We start from the raw sequence: 17,264 nt of genomic DNA, 5'->3' as shown, positions 1-17,264 counted from the left end.
GAAAAGCTAAGGGTAGGTACACAAGAGAGTTTGGAGAAGGGGAGCAGAATCGATGCTGTTTTCTTTTTGTGTGCCTTAGGTATCCTTTAGGCTTCCTGCCTGGGCTTGTTAAGAGTGGAGAACAAAGGAGTTAAATGTAGTGAAACCACTTGCATCTTCTTCATAGTTAAAGCTCCACAAAGAGATCAGTTTGACCAAGGTCCTTTGTATATTTAAAATAGAAATGTAACATCTGATAACCTGACAGAGCCTATCCACAGTGACACTGCTGACAGAAACATACATGGATGCTGAGGACACTTGATTGGCAGAAAAAACAAATCTGTCTTGCATATGGTTTTTACAAAGCCTGAGGAAAAGGCTGTTTTCAGTAAAATACCTTTGTGATGGGCATGGTAGAAGATTTGAGATTTTAGTTCTGTTTTGCATTTGCTCTTTGTGAAATGCCTTGGTTTACATTCACAAACTCTGAAGGTCAGAGACTCTGAAGGATTGCATTTACGCAATGGCTTTGTGGAGGGACCTGGTCCAGTTTGGGTAATGGCTCATCATGGCACATGAATCACTAAACTCATCTGTGCAGGCTGAGTGAAGTGGAAAAAGTGTGTATATTGTGTGATGTTATTTGTAAAGTATTAAAAGGTAATCAGAAAAGTATTTTTAAAAATGTTGATGCAATAATTTTTCTTTTTTAAGAATAGTGTACTTCAGTCTGTGCTGCTGTCTCTCATTAGTCTCTCACCTGTTCATTGCTGTGTCCCTCAGAGATTAATAACCCTTGCAGCTGCAGTGGTGTCATTGTAAATGGAAGGAAAAAAGCACCTGACTTTGTTTTATGTTTGTCTGTTTGTAGTACTCGTATGCAGTCATGAAGGAAGCAGCCGGAGATGTGGTGGACAGGGGGACCTTCTTTCTGGTTCTCTTGGAGTCTTAGCACACTGGGCATTTGTTGCTGGAGCTGAAAAAACAAATGGGTATGAATACTAATAATTAACTTAATTGTTATGAGTTTGTGTTCTGCTGTGGCAACTGTTGTAGACCCGCTGTATAAATTTCCAAATGAAATCAGAGTCGTTGGTACAGAGATATCCACGTACTTTTAAAAAATGTATGTTCTAGAGCAGTCTACATAGTAATAATTTAATAAGACAAACCCTTCAGTAATCTAACATCCCCAAATCTGAGGCAGAAAAAGAGCATGAATCTGGATCTATTCCCAAGGACATTTATGTATGAGATACACGTTTTCAAAACAATTGAATGTAAGGCTGAAAGTACGAAGAATAAGTAAGTGGTAGTCACTGGTAGTAGCATCTCTGTAATTCAAAAAACATGTCATTTGGCTTTGTTTTTGTAATTTGGTGAATCCTTCTGCATTGTGCCTAAGTAATTCAGTGGGGCAGGTAAGTTGAAACTTGCAAATAAAATACTGTTTCAAAGAGTGTAACTCTTTTAAAGGCCAAACGGCAGTCCAGTTTATTCGTGCATAAAGCAGCCATGTAGCTGACTGTTGGCTTTTTGTTAAATTACATCAATTCATGTCTGACTAGTTGGTCCATATAGTCATGTACTCTTTCTGTGAAAGCAGCTGCTTTAAATGAAGTTGAAAGGAACCTTGATAAAAGCAGTCAGGGAGTTACAGTCCCTCTTCTCTATAAGTAATGAGCTATGAAAGTTTGAGGAGTGGAAATCTTTTGTTGTCGTTTTGGATGCTGCATGCAGATGCACACAATTAGATGTTCATGGGAGTTAACTAGTCTGTTTTAGCACAAGGGCACTGCAGTAGGTGCCCCAGGAGAAATGAGGGACCAACTGAACCAGACTTTAAAGTTCTGAAATCTAACATAGCAATCCAAAAATGGAAGAGTTGCAGCTGTCACTAACGGAGGAATTTTGGTTTTATTCACTAAAAGGGTGACTTCATTTTTGTTTGGGGTACAACAGAGCAGTATTAAATTGCAAAGGCAGCACACGTTCTCCAGGCTCTCCTGACTTGAACTCCTGTGGCTTTTCCAAACAGCTTGCTCAGAAACTCCTTTATTTTATAAATGAAGGAAAAGTATAATTGGCATCAGCAATACATTGTGTCTCCTGTGGTGGTGTTAAGGTGACCCTTCACAAACACCTGCTGTACCAATCCTGTCTACCTTATGTGTTTCAGGAGAGGAGGAGCTTCTTGGGTTCAGTGAGTCAGGGCATCTGCTTGCAGACTGCACTGCAGGCAGTCCAGCCAGTCTTGCCACGCTTGTGCCTGGTTCTGTCGTTTCAAAACAGGTCTGTGCAGAGTGGAATTTTGAAACAAGTGTTTTAACTGCCTTGAGCCCAGGAGCATGTGCACAGCTCTTGTTTCAGAGCAGTATTTGGGCATCCAGGATTGACTCTCAGAGTGGCTTAAATACTCCTGCACCTTGATGAGTTATATGGAGTTGCCCCTCAAGTAACACCTAATTGTAAACTCATGTCCTGCTTTGCCTGTGTTTTACATCAGGATCCTTCACAAAACTCTCACTTGGCAGAGGAGTCAGTAGGTCCCTAGTGACTCACAGGCAGTGATGCCTCAGCTGTGGCTGAGCTTTGTGAGAATTTTAATCAGCCAGAACCTGGAGTGCAGCACTGGCTGCTGAACTATTCTGCAGTTGCTTTCTGTTGTAAGGCAGCAAAAGTGACTCCCATGGCCCAGCCTGTGAAAAGGTGCTCTGGAGGTGGCAAGACTGTGCTGGCTTCTCCAAGGGATGTTCAGTGTTTGAGGTCTGGGGCTGGGTACGCTCTCTTAGGCCGTTTGTAAACATGTAGGAGACATTAAGGCAGTGCCTAATTTCCGTCGTGGGCTATGGCGGTCACTGTACCGCTTTTAAGCTGCTATCGTGAGGGCTCTGGAGCAGTCACTATGGCCCTGTTAAAAATCATCTCTTGCCTGCATCCCCACATCTTTCCTCACCCCCTGCAAGACAGAACTAAACGGAGTTACCCAGCAAATGGAGAGGAAAGGGAGTTAAAACGCTGCCAGGTGATATTTGATCTTCTGTAGGAAAGGATGAAGCATCAAATCAGTAAAACTAGACATGGATCACCTTCTTCCCCACTTTTTAAGCCTGTTTTCCTCTTGCGTCCTTTGGCCCTGGTTTCTGAGTCAGTCACATGCTATGCCACGGATAGGGAAGTATTTGGTAAAAAAAATTCAGGCAAAGATGTTCTGCAGTGAGTCTGAGAAACAGATGTTTGCTTAAGAGGCTTTCCTGGCATTTAGGGGTACAAAGATGATGTCCACCACCTTATGGATTGCACAAGAGTGTTTGGATTATCTTGATAATGTTGTTGTTTTTTTGTTTTTTTCCTTTTAGTCAAAATCCCTTTCTAGTGGCTGCATTTGGAGCTTGCTCTCTTACGAGGCAGTCTAACCACCAAGCCTTTCAAAAATTCGGACGTTCAATGACAGCCTCTGACATGGTTTCAGAAGTTGGAACAGCTTTCAGCAAACTTTATGAAACCTGAAGCCAAAGCAGCAGAGAAGAAGAAAAGGAAGAACAGTGACTGCAAGAGTAATTACATGTACCGTAGAATTTACATAAGTAATGCACCCTTTCAAGTGCTGTAGCAACAATGGTATGTTAGGTAGATCTTTTTTATTTTTAAGAATAGAAAAATATGATTAATGTAGATATTTTTTAAGAGTTTGGAATACAAAAATGTTTTGGCTGAAATAAGCTGTAGTTGCAGATCTGTTATAATATAATAAAACTAAACTGAAAGTATTCCTCTGTTCTTTTTGATAGTTATTGAGCAATAACTAAAGTGTGAACAGCAAAAAAAATGCACTTGATATTTAGATAAAATTCTTCCACCAGCTCAACTGAATTTCTTGGATTGCACCAAGGTTATCATGTTGTCATTCTTAGAACCTCTGTCTAGAATTAGCTATTGCACTTCAGTTTTTTGCCATGCTAGTATATTAAGAAGCAAAAAATAAGCCTCTTTGGAAAGGGAGTGCATGAGAGTTGCTGTAGATTTTGAATGTAATTAGTTGCCTTTTCCCATTCCTGGTCCCAGAGGCAGCATTCATTTGGACAAGGCACCCCTTCCTGCAATGTCTTATTTTGTTGTTTTTTAAAAGGTCCCCCCGTGGCAGAATAGGATATACTGTAGGTATCTCAGCAGCAAAATTCATTAAACAGTAATTAGGCTTACCTGAAAAAAAAATAAAAATTCTGTTTCTTTATCTAGTCTTGACTCATCTGGAACTCAATGTGATAAATTTGTGAAATTATCATTTGGAGAGGTACTAGGTGGGGCAAGAAACTCAGTGATACCCAGCAGAACTGTCAGACTCTCAGTGATCATGGAAGAGTAAAGTGCTTTTAAAACTCCCGTTGCCTGCTGGGTTAGAGCTCAGAGAAGACCAGCACACAGATCCATAGGTGGATAGTAATTAGCCAGCAGGAATACGAGTTGAAGGCAGCCCACAGCATGTACCTGTACTGTCGTAGCAGTGTGCAGGCAGCTGTATGCTGCAGGTTAAAGGCAGGAACAGAAAATGGTGGTTGGTGTCTGAGCTTCAAGTGCAGTACTTAGTACTTGGTACTTTTACTTTTTTAGAGCACAGAGGCTTTTTGTCTGATCTTTGCGAGACAGGACACTGTTAGGGCCACACTGATCTGGCACGTTGGCAGGGCAGGTAAGCATTAGGTATGAAGAGGAACTTGTGTGGGATTTTTGCACACTACGATTTGTTAAATTTTTGGAGATTCAGTCAAAGCTTGTAGAGACTAAACCATTATGGAGAGGGGGACAAGTTCATGCCAAGAACACTTAAGTGGGTACTGCCCTTGAGCCTCCAATCCAGCTCCAAGTGTTTATGCTCATTAAAGCACAGAACAAGCACATAACGTATCTGGTTATTGCAATAGATGTTACCTGTTCACCACAACCACGCCTGTGCAGGGCTCCAGCTCTAGGTTGGCATGTGATGTCCCACAGACCAGTCAGACTGTGTTCTCATACCTGCAATAGCTGCCTGCAGAAAGCACCTGGAATCAGAAAAGCTGCTCCAAGTATTTCCCTTCAGCCCTTAGAGTTGATATTTCTGGATGCACTGTGACTACTACCTCACCCCGATGCATTTTTGTTTTTCTTTCTAAACCAGTTACCTATTTTTAAGATAGGTTTTTAAATGTTTGCTCATGTTGGTCTATGAGGGTTCACAGACTACTCTTAAGAGATGAGGTTTTAGTGTTTAATTTAAGCAGTTTTGTAAACTGTCTGCATCTTTGGGGAAACTTAAGCTACTGTTATTTTTCCCCCTAAATCTATTTGAGAAGCCTGACTACTTTTAAATTAAATCAGCAAGTTAAAACTGATTTTAAAACAGCTACTGGCTTTTTTTTTTTTTTTTTTTTTTTCCCCCTAAATCTATTTGAGAAGCCTGACTACTTTTAAATTAAATCAGCAAGTTAAAACTGATTTTAAAACAGCTACTGGCTTTTTTTTTTTTTTTTTGTATTTAGAACATCAGTGGTATTATAATCTAAATGGCATTTGTAGGCGAAGTCAATCAATTAACAGAGCTCAGTACAGATTTCAACCTGCCGTGTTGGTTTTAAATCTACACAGAAGTTGTAACTCTGTTACTCACTAATGTATACAAATTGGTACATTTTTTAAACATTCTGGAAATGTAGCAGTTTCTTTTGGTAGGAAATAAAAATAATAGCAAATTGACTGTGTGGACTTTGTTTGGTGTGTGCTGATGACATTTCCCACAGCTGAGCTGCCTGCTCGCCTTTCACTCTAGTTTGCTACAACACTGCCACTAGCAGAGTGCAGTACCAGCTGTGTCAAATAAGCACCTGCCCCAGTGCTGGTGAAGGGACACCTCCATCTTTTCTCTAAGTACCAATAATGGAGAAAGGGAACAGAAAAATAGCTACATATTTTATTCCCAACAGTAGAAAAGAAAGCCTTTATCCTTTGGAACAGACAATTTGAAAGTACAATGCACAGAAGTGCCCTGTAGATGAAGCCATGTTCTGCTTGGTTTTTATCTTTTCATAAATTAAAGTGCCTATGGGCACTTTAAAGAAAGTGTGCCCCTAGGTAAGTACCAGCCCCATATCAACTCAGGCCCTAGAACACAGGTCACCTCACAGGTAAGAGAGGCCTCTGCACCTCTGTCTACAGCCACAGCAGCCAGGGACTGTTTTTAATGCAAACAATGGCAAAAGCAAAGGTAACTGAACAGGTAATAGCTAAGCATCCTAATTTTATCTTCCCAATTATGATGGAGAGATCCTGAGTGTGCTGCATTCCCAGTGCTAGAGAAATCTCAGTGTATTCTGTGCAAAAGCAAACTATACCTCCATATTACAGGTAAAGGTCTCACAGGACCAAACCAGCACCACTGCAATAAGGAAATACTTCAAGGCTAAAAGTGTCCCCCACTTCTCTGTCTGAGAGGAACAGAATTGTTGAACCAACAGGCACAAAACTAAGTGTTTTCACCCTCAAAGACAGGCCTAAGTTCTTGCCTCTTCCTTCGCTATGTTTAATTCTGTGTCAGCTCAGCAGAAGAGGGTGCAAAGGCAGATCACAGAGCACTTGGAGCTGGAACATTTCTGCAGCAGAATATGCCAGTGTTGGTGTAAGTCAAGCTGCTTCCTTGCTGCCCTGCACTCTGGATGCTTCTGCCATGTGTGCTTCAAGGCCTGTATTTATTTACCCAATGGCAGTGCCAACAGTTTTGCTCAGATTATTGTTGTTAGCCATTCTATTCCACAGACTTTATTTGGAAAGAATTAATATTTACAACAGTTGCCAAAGCAGCTGAAATAAAAAACAAGTCCAAAGATGAGGGATCAGCTTTGTTTCTCAGTCTGCTGCTCTGTCTGCCCTCCTTCCACAATTTCCCAGGTTGAAACAGCAGCTCTGTCCTGTAAGAAAAAGTATCCAGGTTAGTCCCAGCATGTGGAGGCACAGGTTTTTAAACAAGATTCATACAGCAAAGCTACTAATCCAGTTAGTTAGGCAAAGGAGGTGGTGATACCATCTCAGAGGAATGCCACTGCTACTAATAATGCTCAGAGCTGTAAAACAAACCCAGATAATCCTTCCCAGCTAAGAAGGAAGAAACACACATTAGAAATGTCACCTCTTCAGTGTGGGATGCTGCAGTGGGGTGTAGACTTTCACATGAGTAGCTTCTGCTCAACTCCTGCAATTGCATTTTCATGTTTGAATGGCTCATGTACATGGAAAACACTTATGGTCAATACATGAGAATATGTATTGATGGCCTTCTGAACTTGGGGATAGTGTAATACGGTCATATTTTTGAAAGACAATAGTACAGTCAAACGGAATATTTCTGACTATTTAGATCCAGCTGTTTGTAATGGTTGCAAAGTTAATCTGAATATGAGCTCTGACTCATGAGAGATGCTGGGATACAATGCTGAATTTTTTTTATATTAAAGTGAAAACTATTTTTGATGCATAAATACACAATTACTACATTTCACTTAGCGGCACAGCTGAGCTTGTGTTTCAAGCATGCTATAATGACATGAAAAGACAAATGGGTATTTTTTAAATCAGTTTGATACAAGTTAGGTAACGTCAGCCAACATCATCTACATCAAGCAGCCTGAGAGAAGAAACTACAAACTTAGAATCTGAAGGAGAAATTACCCTTTTTACAAAGCTGATTTTTAAGGAGATTGAGTTGGTTCTCAAGCCACCCCCTCCTTGCCCTCCCTCAAACCAGGGGTGTTCCTAGTCTACTCTGCATGTAGATGAGGATTGTCTGCTTCATCTGTTCTGCTGCTTTTCCTCCTGCACATGGACTTGAGAAGTTGCTGGCTTACTTGAGCTTCATGTGACAGAGTGGAACCTGTTAGCAGAGGCATTGCTGCATGCATATAATCAGGCTCAGAAGTTCTGTGGCAATGAGAGGCCGGGTAGCACTTACTAGGCAAGCAGCACCCCCCTGGTGGGCTCTGTGTTACCAGGGCAACTTTCTAACAGCTGACCCCAGACAAGCAGACTCGTGCTGAGTAGGAAGGTGGGTAAGGCCATGTCCTGCTGCATGTGTGCTCTGGTGAGCCTGTGTCAGGAACTGCAGAGCTGCATGTTCACAGGACTCTTTAGGATTTGCAAAAGCAAGATGTGAGCAACCTTCACAGCACACCTTTGGATACTTCCATGGTATCAGCAAAAAAAGCAGGACTTCAGCTTTGGATGTGTGCTGTGTGTGCTCATCTGTGCGTGTGTGCTTTGCCTTCTGGCACAACCTCTTCTAGGAGGAGCAGGAGACAGATTATGCTGAGCTTCAGGTTATTAAAAACATTTTTTAAATAAATGGACCGGTCTGAATCCTGGTTCTGACCAATTTCTGTGAAGTTTTCACATGTAAATCCCTTTAAAAACAAAGCAAAACAAATCTGCACAAGGATGGAAATGGGGCTGTGGCTGTTTTGCCAATAGATCAAAAGGCAAGCTTCTTCTCCAAGACTTTGTCTCAGCACAGTTGTTTGGATTTTCAAACTTGCTTGACAGATGAGTGGAGTGAGGATTTACAAACAAGTTAAAGGAGGCAGATATTCCAGCTTCTCAAAGTATTCCTTTGCTTTCAGAGCTGTAGCTCACCACCACAGTGCTTAGGCGCTCACCCAGTTTGTATCGCACGCTCGCTTTCATCCGAGACCCTTAGACAGTGACCACGCTCCACAGCTGTTTTTAACAGGTGTGCTGACAAGCTCTCACATTGGGCAACCAAAGCAGATGTATACTGTCCCTCCCTGATGTCATTGTGCTTTATATCCCTACCAGCAAAAGGATGGAAGCAGATTAGGCAGGCTCAGTTCCCCAAGCGAGGGAAAAATAAGCAGCATAAACTGGAGGGAGGAAAAAAGACACTGGAGAGAATACAAGGATTTGTCTGCATGTAAGGAGCAACACTGACCCACCAACGGGTGGAGCAGAGGTGAGAAGGGCAGTGAACAAGAGGAATTGGAAGAAGCAGGGCCATTACAAAAGTAACACAGCTCCTTGAAACCAGGAGAAGGCAGTAACACAATGGATGGGCTTCTCTTGAGCAGGAGGTGCCACTAAGGTAACAGAAAAGAACAGTGGCATTAGGTGTAGGCTAAAAGTAGAAAGCAGGATGGAGAGAGGAGTGGTACAGGAATCAGCAAAGTACTTGTGGCTCAGGAACAGTTGGGAATGGAGCTGCTGAAGATGGAAGAGGCTTTCTCATGAGGACTTATTTTTGGTGGGGAATTTGGAGAGGGCAGAAGGAAGGCGTTATTTTTATAAGTCATCTCAGTTCACTTCCCAGTTCCTTTGCAATCTTTTTTAAGATTGCACACATTACTCACACCTTTCCTTCTGGATTGAACTTGGGCAACTTAGAGATTTCTGAATATTAGATTTTCAATGGCTAAACAGCACGCCCTTAGTAACTGCAGAAGTAGGTACAGCTTTCATGGAGACACGAGGCTGAGGGGGAGCAGAAGAGAAGGCAGCAATACAGCCAGACAAGGGCTTGACTTCCACCTCCTGCTACTGCAGTCACTCAGGGAGCAGGAAACAACACTGAAAGCTGATGAAGGGGAACAAAGAGCAAAAATAAGTGTTCTCTTAAAAAGTGATTAACAGTCTCTAAAGAGGGTTACTGTCTTCTACCTTTAGCTGGATTCCAAAGGCAGCAAGGTCTTCACGAAGACTGTCACAAGCCTCCAGGAGGGGTTTTCTCTCCAGCATTAACTGCTTCCTCTTTTCCTTCTGCTCTTGTTTGGGTTCATTAACTCTTGGAGCCCCCTCCATTGGCACGGCATCTGCTGCTTCTGGCAGAGCCAGCGCATAGTGACGGACCCTTGTGCGGAACCTCACAAGCTCGTCAAGGACATTAGAGAGCACTGCAGAGTTGTCTCCTCCCACAGCCACCTAGAAATCAAACAGCGTGCTTTACAAACACCTGAGAATGGTATTTAAAAAAATCAACCCCAACTCAGCAGCACACATTGAGGCCTCATCACCTCTCTTGATTGTACATCTTCCATATATTGGAATATATGGACTAATATGGACTAATATGGAATATATGGACTAATGCTGGACAAAAAGTTACAGTGGAGTCACATTTGGAAGTAGTTCAGTGTATTCCTACACAGGAAAGCATCTATGTTGGAGGTCAGCAGAGTGCTCTGACCTGAACATAACACATTGCATAACCTGAGTGTGGAACTCATCACCACAGAAAACCTCCAAGATGCCAAAAGTGTGCATAAGTTAAAACGGGGTTAGACAAATTAATGGAAGAAAGACCTGGCAACAGGAATCCAATACAGCAAGGGAAGTCCAGCCACTAGCTCAGACAGCTCCTTGGCTGTAATAGTCCGAAGACCTCGCAAATGCATCAGCCTTTTACTCTGCCTTTGAGCTCTAGGCCTTCTTCAGGAAATACAAACCAGGAAAAGTAAGTATTTTCACTTTAAGTCTCTAGTCTATCCTTTCTCCTTGCATCAACAGAAAAATCTACCCAAATCTACAGAACTTTCACCTGATCCACCTTGCCCAAAGTTACAGCCACTCAACCCAACAGAGCAGCAGCCATTGCACATGGTGAGTGGGCATTTTCTGGCTGTAGCCAAGCCCCCTCCTTCCCTCCGCCAGCTCCGAGCTTCCTCAGCCCCCGCTGGCTTGGTAGAAGTCTCACTGGTCAATGCCTCAAGAAGAGAACAGACTTGCTCCTCCTAGAGAGTCCTGGTCCAACAGCTGCCAGGACGGGAGCTTGGGAGTTAGCTGAAGAGAAAGGCCACTCCTCAGCACTGGCACAGCCAGGCTCCTGGTCTCACTCTTGACAGAGAGACCATCCCTGTTTCTCATTAGAGGCAAACTCCTAAGGGGCAGGAAAAGGATGAACCTCCAATAAACAAGAGAAGGCCACTGCAGTATTTTATCAGTAAGACACAAGAGGGGGAGCAGCCAACAGACCAGTGAAACATAAAATACACCAAGGTGGGGGGTGAAGCTGCCGCCAGCAACGCTCATCTGGGAGCAGAAGAGCAGCTGAGTAATTAAAGCCAGAGGGGACTGTAGTCACTGAACAGCAGGATGGAAAGGAGAGGGAGCAGTTTCAGAGGTCACTGACAAACAAAGAGGAGGAGGAGAAGGTGAGGGAGAAGCTATTGAAGATAAAAAGCATGAGATGCAGCAAATTCCCCAAGCTTTCAAAACATGTAACCATACTAAAGAAAAGGTTTATGAGATTGAAGAAGGTAATAAATCTAAGTGCCAGAAATGCTCCATAGTAACCTGGGGCAGGTAAAAGAGCAGGATAAATGCTTAAATACAGAAGGGAGAGGAAAGACAAATGATGATGGGAGTAGCAAACATGCCTCTACAAACACCACTGACGGAGTTCAAACCAGGCACCTACTGGAGTGAGATCCTGCAAAAGGAGGGGCAGCTTTAGGAGATGAACTGATCCAATTTCCACATAAAACACTGTGTAGCCTCTCAGGACTGATCTCCAGTTTCTTCTCTTGCAGTACTAACCAATCCAAAGAGCTTTTAATAAGTTTTAAATGGAAATTTGGCCCTTGCTTTCCCCACAGATGATCACCACTTCGCCCCAGCTGCACCTGCAATGCCCTCAGCACTCTTTGGCAGAGCAAAAGCCCTCACCCGTGCTTCCCAGCTCTAAAACAGGCATGCCATTTCCACTCATCATCTCTTGATGGATTCATCTTACCTCCCTGTGGGCTAAGATCCTTCTCTTGCCAATGCGGAGAGAGAGAGAGACAGGCAGTCTTATTTTATACAACCACCAGATTAAGACGGACTACGCCTTAGCATCCCCACTGACAACTTCAGAAGCACAAGCAGTTACATTAGACCGTACAGCTGATTAGCTGAGTGCCAGCCCAAGAGCAAGACAGACCCACAGGCTATATGCAAACATCCAAATGAAGAGGGCCCAAACACTGCTCCCTGTATCTTCTACACTAAGCTGTTGGCACAGCAGTGGCCAAGCCAGCCAGCCCTCTCCCAGACAGCCCACATGCTGGGACTCACAGCTGCATGCCTGGGGCTACCTGGCTAAGGGGCAAGAAAGGTGGGATGCTGAGCTGTTGTGGCTGGTCTCAAGGTCAGAGAACAATGTCTGCACCATTTTATTTACTAACATGTGGCAGCCTGGGGACCTTTCTGATGAAGATTTTGACGGATTAATTTACTGGAATCTGAAAGAACAGAGGGATGGAAAAGAGTCTGATGTGCTTGCTTTCCTTCCTTCCTTCTTCCTTTCCTCAGACCAGCATCTTCTGCTGATCCTGTTGCCACAGAGAAACTAGCACAGCTTACAACAAAGAAAAGCATTCATATACTTGTTTCAGGAAAAATGTGTAGGTGTAGCAGACACCTGCATACAGGCAGCCCAGAATCTGAAGGAATGACTTTACCACCCAACTTAGAGAAAAATTTAAGTGTTTCTTATGCCACTAAAAATTAAGATGCAAACTACAGGCTATGAGGAATAACACATGGCCAAATCACATCCAGCTACTGTTCTGAAAGAAATTTAGTGAGAAAATCCATAAAGAACTGGAGTAAATAAACACATTTATCGCTATAGTGCCTGACTTTCAAAGGATGAATAATGTTATTTACATTTTCTTATCCTCTTCTCCCCCTCCCCAAAATAAATTTTTGCAGAACAGTTTCTCTAAAGAAACTTGTCCACTTCTTGGTATTCAACTCCGTATTCGAGCAGGAGTGGAGCACAGAACAGCCTGCTATTCTCCAACATCTTGTGTCATTTTAAACGCTCACCTTCCGTACATCAGGATATCACCTCCATATTTATAACTCTCTTTCCTGTTCAGTACTTTGCTTTGAACTTTTTCCTCCTTTTTTTCTCTCCCCACTCCTGTCTTTCCATGAATTAGACATGTAAGGGGGCCCCCCCTCGCACCTCAGTGCAGTCCCCTCCCCACACCCCACCATGGCTCAAGGCAGAGCAGCCCCTTCTCCCCGCCCTGCTTTCTGCAGAGGAGCGGGACCTCAGCTTCTGCTCTGTGCAAGGGGGTCACAACTGCAAATATTCACACAGCTAGCGAAGCCAGCCTGGGTGCCACCATCAGAAAGAAAAGGAAAAGCTGGGGGAAAGCCAGACACATAACAGGACCAAACTAAAGGCCTCTAATGCCAACTTTTTCTCATTTCATTCCTCAGACTCTGATTTCAACAGCACCCTTGGTGCAGAAGCCGCACAAGAGTACCTCTGAGAAGAAAAAAGCCCACACTTTGTTCCACCTCCTCACACACTCTCCTAAGACATCACAGAAGAAACTGGAAGCAGAAAGGTTTACTAAAACCATCAATTACTTTGTCACATCTGATGCTTTTGGAAAGCATTCTATAAAACATAACCCTGGAGTTGCTACCATACACTAGAACACATAGAAGAGATGTTTCATACCTGTCTTTCTCCAAAGGACATCCCAAGGGCATTGAAAAAACCTTCTACATAGGAAATAATGCTTCCATACACAACAGAGCTTCTAGGAGACCCAGCATCCTGTTTAAAAAACACTCAAAAGAGATTGCCCAGTCAATACATATTACAGAACCCAGCATCTCTCTGTAGCCTAGTCCACAGGGGAAAACTACTACTAATTATATAGATCTACCTCCACCAGGAACACCTGCCCAGACGGGTAATCTTACAGAGATATAAAAGCACCTCACAGCACAAAGGGAAAAGATTTAAATAAATGAGGGAAGGGAAGAGCTTATCACCAGCCTGCGCAGTGAGGACAAGAGATGCTCGTGAAGCTGCCGTGCATTACATATGTGCAGTGAATTAGACATAAAAATAGCACTTCTGGGCATGAAAGGGCTGTGTGTATGGCAACAAAATAAAAAGAAAAAATCCCAGATTCATGGGCACCTATAGTATAAAGGATTAAAAAAAAATCATTCTTTGAGTGTCTTACTGATTTGATCAATGTGGAGACCTCTTAGAGATAGTGTATGGCATTTTGTCATGCCCTGGTAGCACCAGAAACCAGCAGCAGCAGCAATAAAATCAAGATTAAATGATAGACTGAGGAGCAATTTAAGGGACTAAGCCTTGCCTAAAAAATAAGAGTGATGACACACACAGGCAAATTAACAGCTGGTACTGGATTTTATCGGACATCTTCATTAGGGCCTCACATAAACCATAGCCTAAAATGTGTAGAAGATCTGAACAGGGATGAGCTGGAGCAGGCCACTGAGACAAAGAAACAGGAACGTGCTCACTAAGGTAAGAATGGCAAGAAGGTTAAAGAGAGGAATAAGTAGTTATGTGGATTTACTCACAGCTCTTAAGGAGAAAAACTACAGACAGAGCCAGTAACAGGGACACTCTGACATCTGCACTGTACCCAGGAAAGCTCCACCACCCTGACCAGAAATCCGAGGCAGCTGCCCCACAAATACCCCATCCCATTCTCAACAAAAGAATTGGCAGGAGGAATTCGGGGGAGGAGAAATGACTGACAAAATGAGGTTACTTGTATTTAGGAGTGAATTTGCTCAGAGTTATTTTGTAAAGGTAAGGCTAAGGGCAGAATTTAAAGCCAATGCCGAAAGAGGCCCAGCAGGAGGCAGGATTTCTAAACAAACAGGCTAATTCTCTCTTAAAATCAGTTATTACCATGTACTCAACGTTTCTTTTAGAGCACAAACAGGGTGAACAGATGACACCAGCAATCAAGGAACACAGACAAGGCTGAGGTGCTTGCCTTGAGTGACAAAGGGAGTTGTTGGTAAATGGAGACCCATAAGTGCTTCAGATTGTGTTTATCGCTCAGGTCTTGTCCTTTCCAGCTGCCTTGTTTGTGTCAGCATCAAGAGATCTTAACAGGGTCTCAATTTGCCAAAAGTCATCTGAAGACAGACTCATTCAGGAATGCTGATGCCACAGTTACCATGTGCCAACAGCAAAAGCCACTCAGTCCCCAATGCTGAGCTCACCCCCAGGACTGCCCCGTGCACCTGGGGTTGCCTGCCAAAGCCCCTGCAGCAAGCCCCCACCCCCATTTCCCAGGTTAATATCCATGCACAGGTTAATTTCTGTGCATGGATATTAAGCAAAGAAGCAGGGTAAGAACACTAAAATTAGCAGCATGCCACAATGGCTTCAGGCCTTTCAAAAACCTTAGGTATAAATAATATAGGGCAGCAGGAAAGAAACATCCTCTGGACACAACGAAGCACAAAACAATACCCGTGCACAATTCCTGTGATAGGGTCAGGACAAATAGGCTCCATTACGGTCAACAATTTATGGAGCTTTGTTTCTGCTGGTTTCTTATGTGAACAATAAACTAATCTGTCTGCATTAAACAGTAGGACAGTGGACAGCTGTCATTTTCTGATCTCTGTATCCTAATGGGTTACCTTAGTAACAGCCTTAAGCTGTCTGTTGCCATGGTGAATGAGGTCCATAATTGCTGCAACAGCCCTGGAGGTGTCAAAGTCATCTGCAAACGCAGCCTTCACGGTTACTTTTGTGTTGGCTAGCCTTCAAGAAGAAAAGGTAACATTTAAGATAAGACAAACAAGATGCCAGCAGAACTCTGAATTCATCAGCTATTCAGCTAGAGGGAGTCATTGAAAGGACACTGTCACCTCCTTCCTAGCTGTCCTGTGATGGGCAATGCTACACTGATCAGGGAGAATACATCTTTCAGCTGAGAGGGGAAAAACTTGACGCATGTCAAAATCCAAAGTGTTACATCCATTCAATAAATATACATGGTTAATCACAGGAACCAAAAACAACAGAGCAAATTTGCTGTAATAATTTCAAAACAGATGGAAAATGAGGTTGATATTAAACACATCAAAAATCTTGCTAAGTTCTGGTTTTTTTTCCAGCAGCCCATTTATCATGCTAACAGCATGCTTCTCTTCCAAAGCCACATCACAGGCATCACTCCAGTGCCTGGCAAGAGAGCTGTCTTGGGGTTGGCTAGGAATCCTGTTGCCAGGATCCATCTCAGAATCAGGCGCTGCTTCCTTGTTTCCCAGGTGAGCCCAATCCCAGCCCTGGGACTCCACCTGCCTTAGGCCAGATGGAAAGATCTGGTGGGACCATTTGTGTACACAGCCCCAAAAACCAGCAGGCAACCAGCACTCATCACTGCAGAACCAGTGCCACCAGCTGCAGCCACTCTCAGCAGGAGGGTGAGGAGAGCAGCAGGAATAAACGGGGAGCTGCAAACAGCTGCTGGCAGCTTGTTCTCATACACAGGCAGGCGAACTGACTGACTGCTCAATAGCACTGACCCAACGATGCTGTTTCCCAATAAAGCTCAAGGAGCAAGGCTAGCTGGAGAACATCAAGCTATCCTAGTGTCTCTCAAGGGTTCTCCTGAGCCTTATTTTGCTGTTTCTGAATTGGTTTTGCGTAGAATGCCTGCCTCCCCTCAGATATCAGATGGCTACTGTCCTAATTCATTCCTCTCAACACTTTCCTCCAAGCTTCCTCCTCTCCACTGAGTATCTAACACTTGTCTAATTAAGAGCTCTGTTACATATTGGTTGTTTTTACACCTACAAATATACAAGTTGTGCCCTCCCACACATCCCCTACCGACAATCCATTTCAACTTCTTCAGGTCTCTCAGCCTTATCTCTCACCAACAGATCTCCTCCAGCCTCCTGCTGAAGGATTTGCTTTTGTCAAATACCACAGCTAGTTAATTCAACTCCACTTCCCTGTAACATGCTCCTATGCCCTTTGCAAGCCCTAGTCAGTGCAGCCACAAGCTTCCCCAACAGTGAGGTGCTCAATGCACACGGAAGCTGCCTCTCACCTCTACAGAACAGACCATTTCCCCTCTGATCCTATGTCCCAGAACTGCTTGCACTTAACTTGTTTCAGGGCGCTCAGCGCCTCTCCCACTCGGACTCCAGAGCACTGTGCTCCTCCTCTCAGCTTTGCACTCATCACAAAACACATCTCAATCCTGGAAGACGATCTGGTTTTCATAAGGGACTCCAAAGAAGATTCTTCTCACCCCTGTCAGAATCCCTGCCCCTGGACACTTGGTTAGTAACCCCTTCTCTCCTCTGCTGCACACCACAGTGCCAGCCAGCTTGATTTTGAGTTCACATGCCCAAGGTGTGCTACTCTTCCGTCGTTCTCTTTCTTCTCCAGTCGCTAATGAACCAGGTACCCTCACAACTGCCATAGCTTTGCCTTCTACATCACT

General features: G+C 43.6%; 2 protein-coding genes across 6 annotated transcripts in view; one reads left to right on the top strand and one right to left on the bottom strand.

Annotated features, from left to right (window-relative positions):
- The window catches only part of NAXD (NAD(P)HX dehydratase), a 49,753-nt gene extending 44,359 nt beyond the window's left edge, over positions 1–5,394 (top strand). Inside the window, exons 9-10 of the mRNA XM_017817301.1 lie at positions 854–974; positions 3,342–5,394. Of these exons, the coding sequence (XP_017672790.1) occupies positions 854–974; positions 3,342–3,492 (272 nt within the window). The 3' untranslated portion in view covers positions 3,493–5,394. The remainder of the gene's footprint in view (positions 1–853; positions 975–3,341) is intronic.
- Positions 5,395–5,915: 521 nt separating this feature from the next.
- CARS2 (cysteinyl-tRNA synthetase 2, mitochondrial (putative)) overlaps positions 5,916–17,264 on the bottom strand; it is a 41,064-nt gene continuing 29,715 nt past the window's right edge. For all 5 annotated transcript variants that reach the window (XM_017817397.1, XM_017817399.1, XM_017817395.1 and 2 more), the window contains 4 exons: positions 15,445–15,568; positions 13,475–13,573; positions 9,676–9,936; positions 5,916–6,923 (listed from right to left, as the gene is read on the bottom strand). In XM_017817397.1, the coding sequence (XP_017672886.1) occupies positions 6,849–6,923; positions 9,676–9,936; positions 13,475–13,573; positions 15,445–15,568 (559 nt within the window). In that variant the 3' untranslated portion in view covers positions 5,916–6,848. The remainder of the gene's footprint in view (positions 6,924–9,675; positions 9,937–13,474; positions 13,574–15,444; positions 15,569–17,264) is intronic.

This window comes from Lepidothrix coronata, unplaced genomic scaffold (genome assembly GCF_001604755.1).
Source record: "Lepidothrix coronata isolate B3197 unplaced genomic scaffold, Lepidothrix_coronata-1.0 Scaffold60, whole genome shotgun sequence".
In the NCBI taxonomy this organism is placed as follows: Eukaryota; Metazoa; Chordata; class Aves; order Passeriformes; family Pipridae; genus Lepidothrix; species Lepidothrix coronata.
Note: the sequence above shows the minus strand (reverse complement) of the source record. Positions and strands in the feature narration are given on the sequence as shown.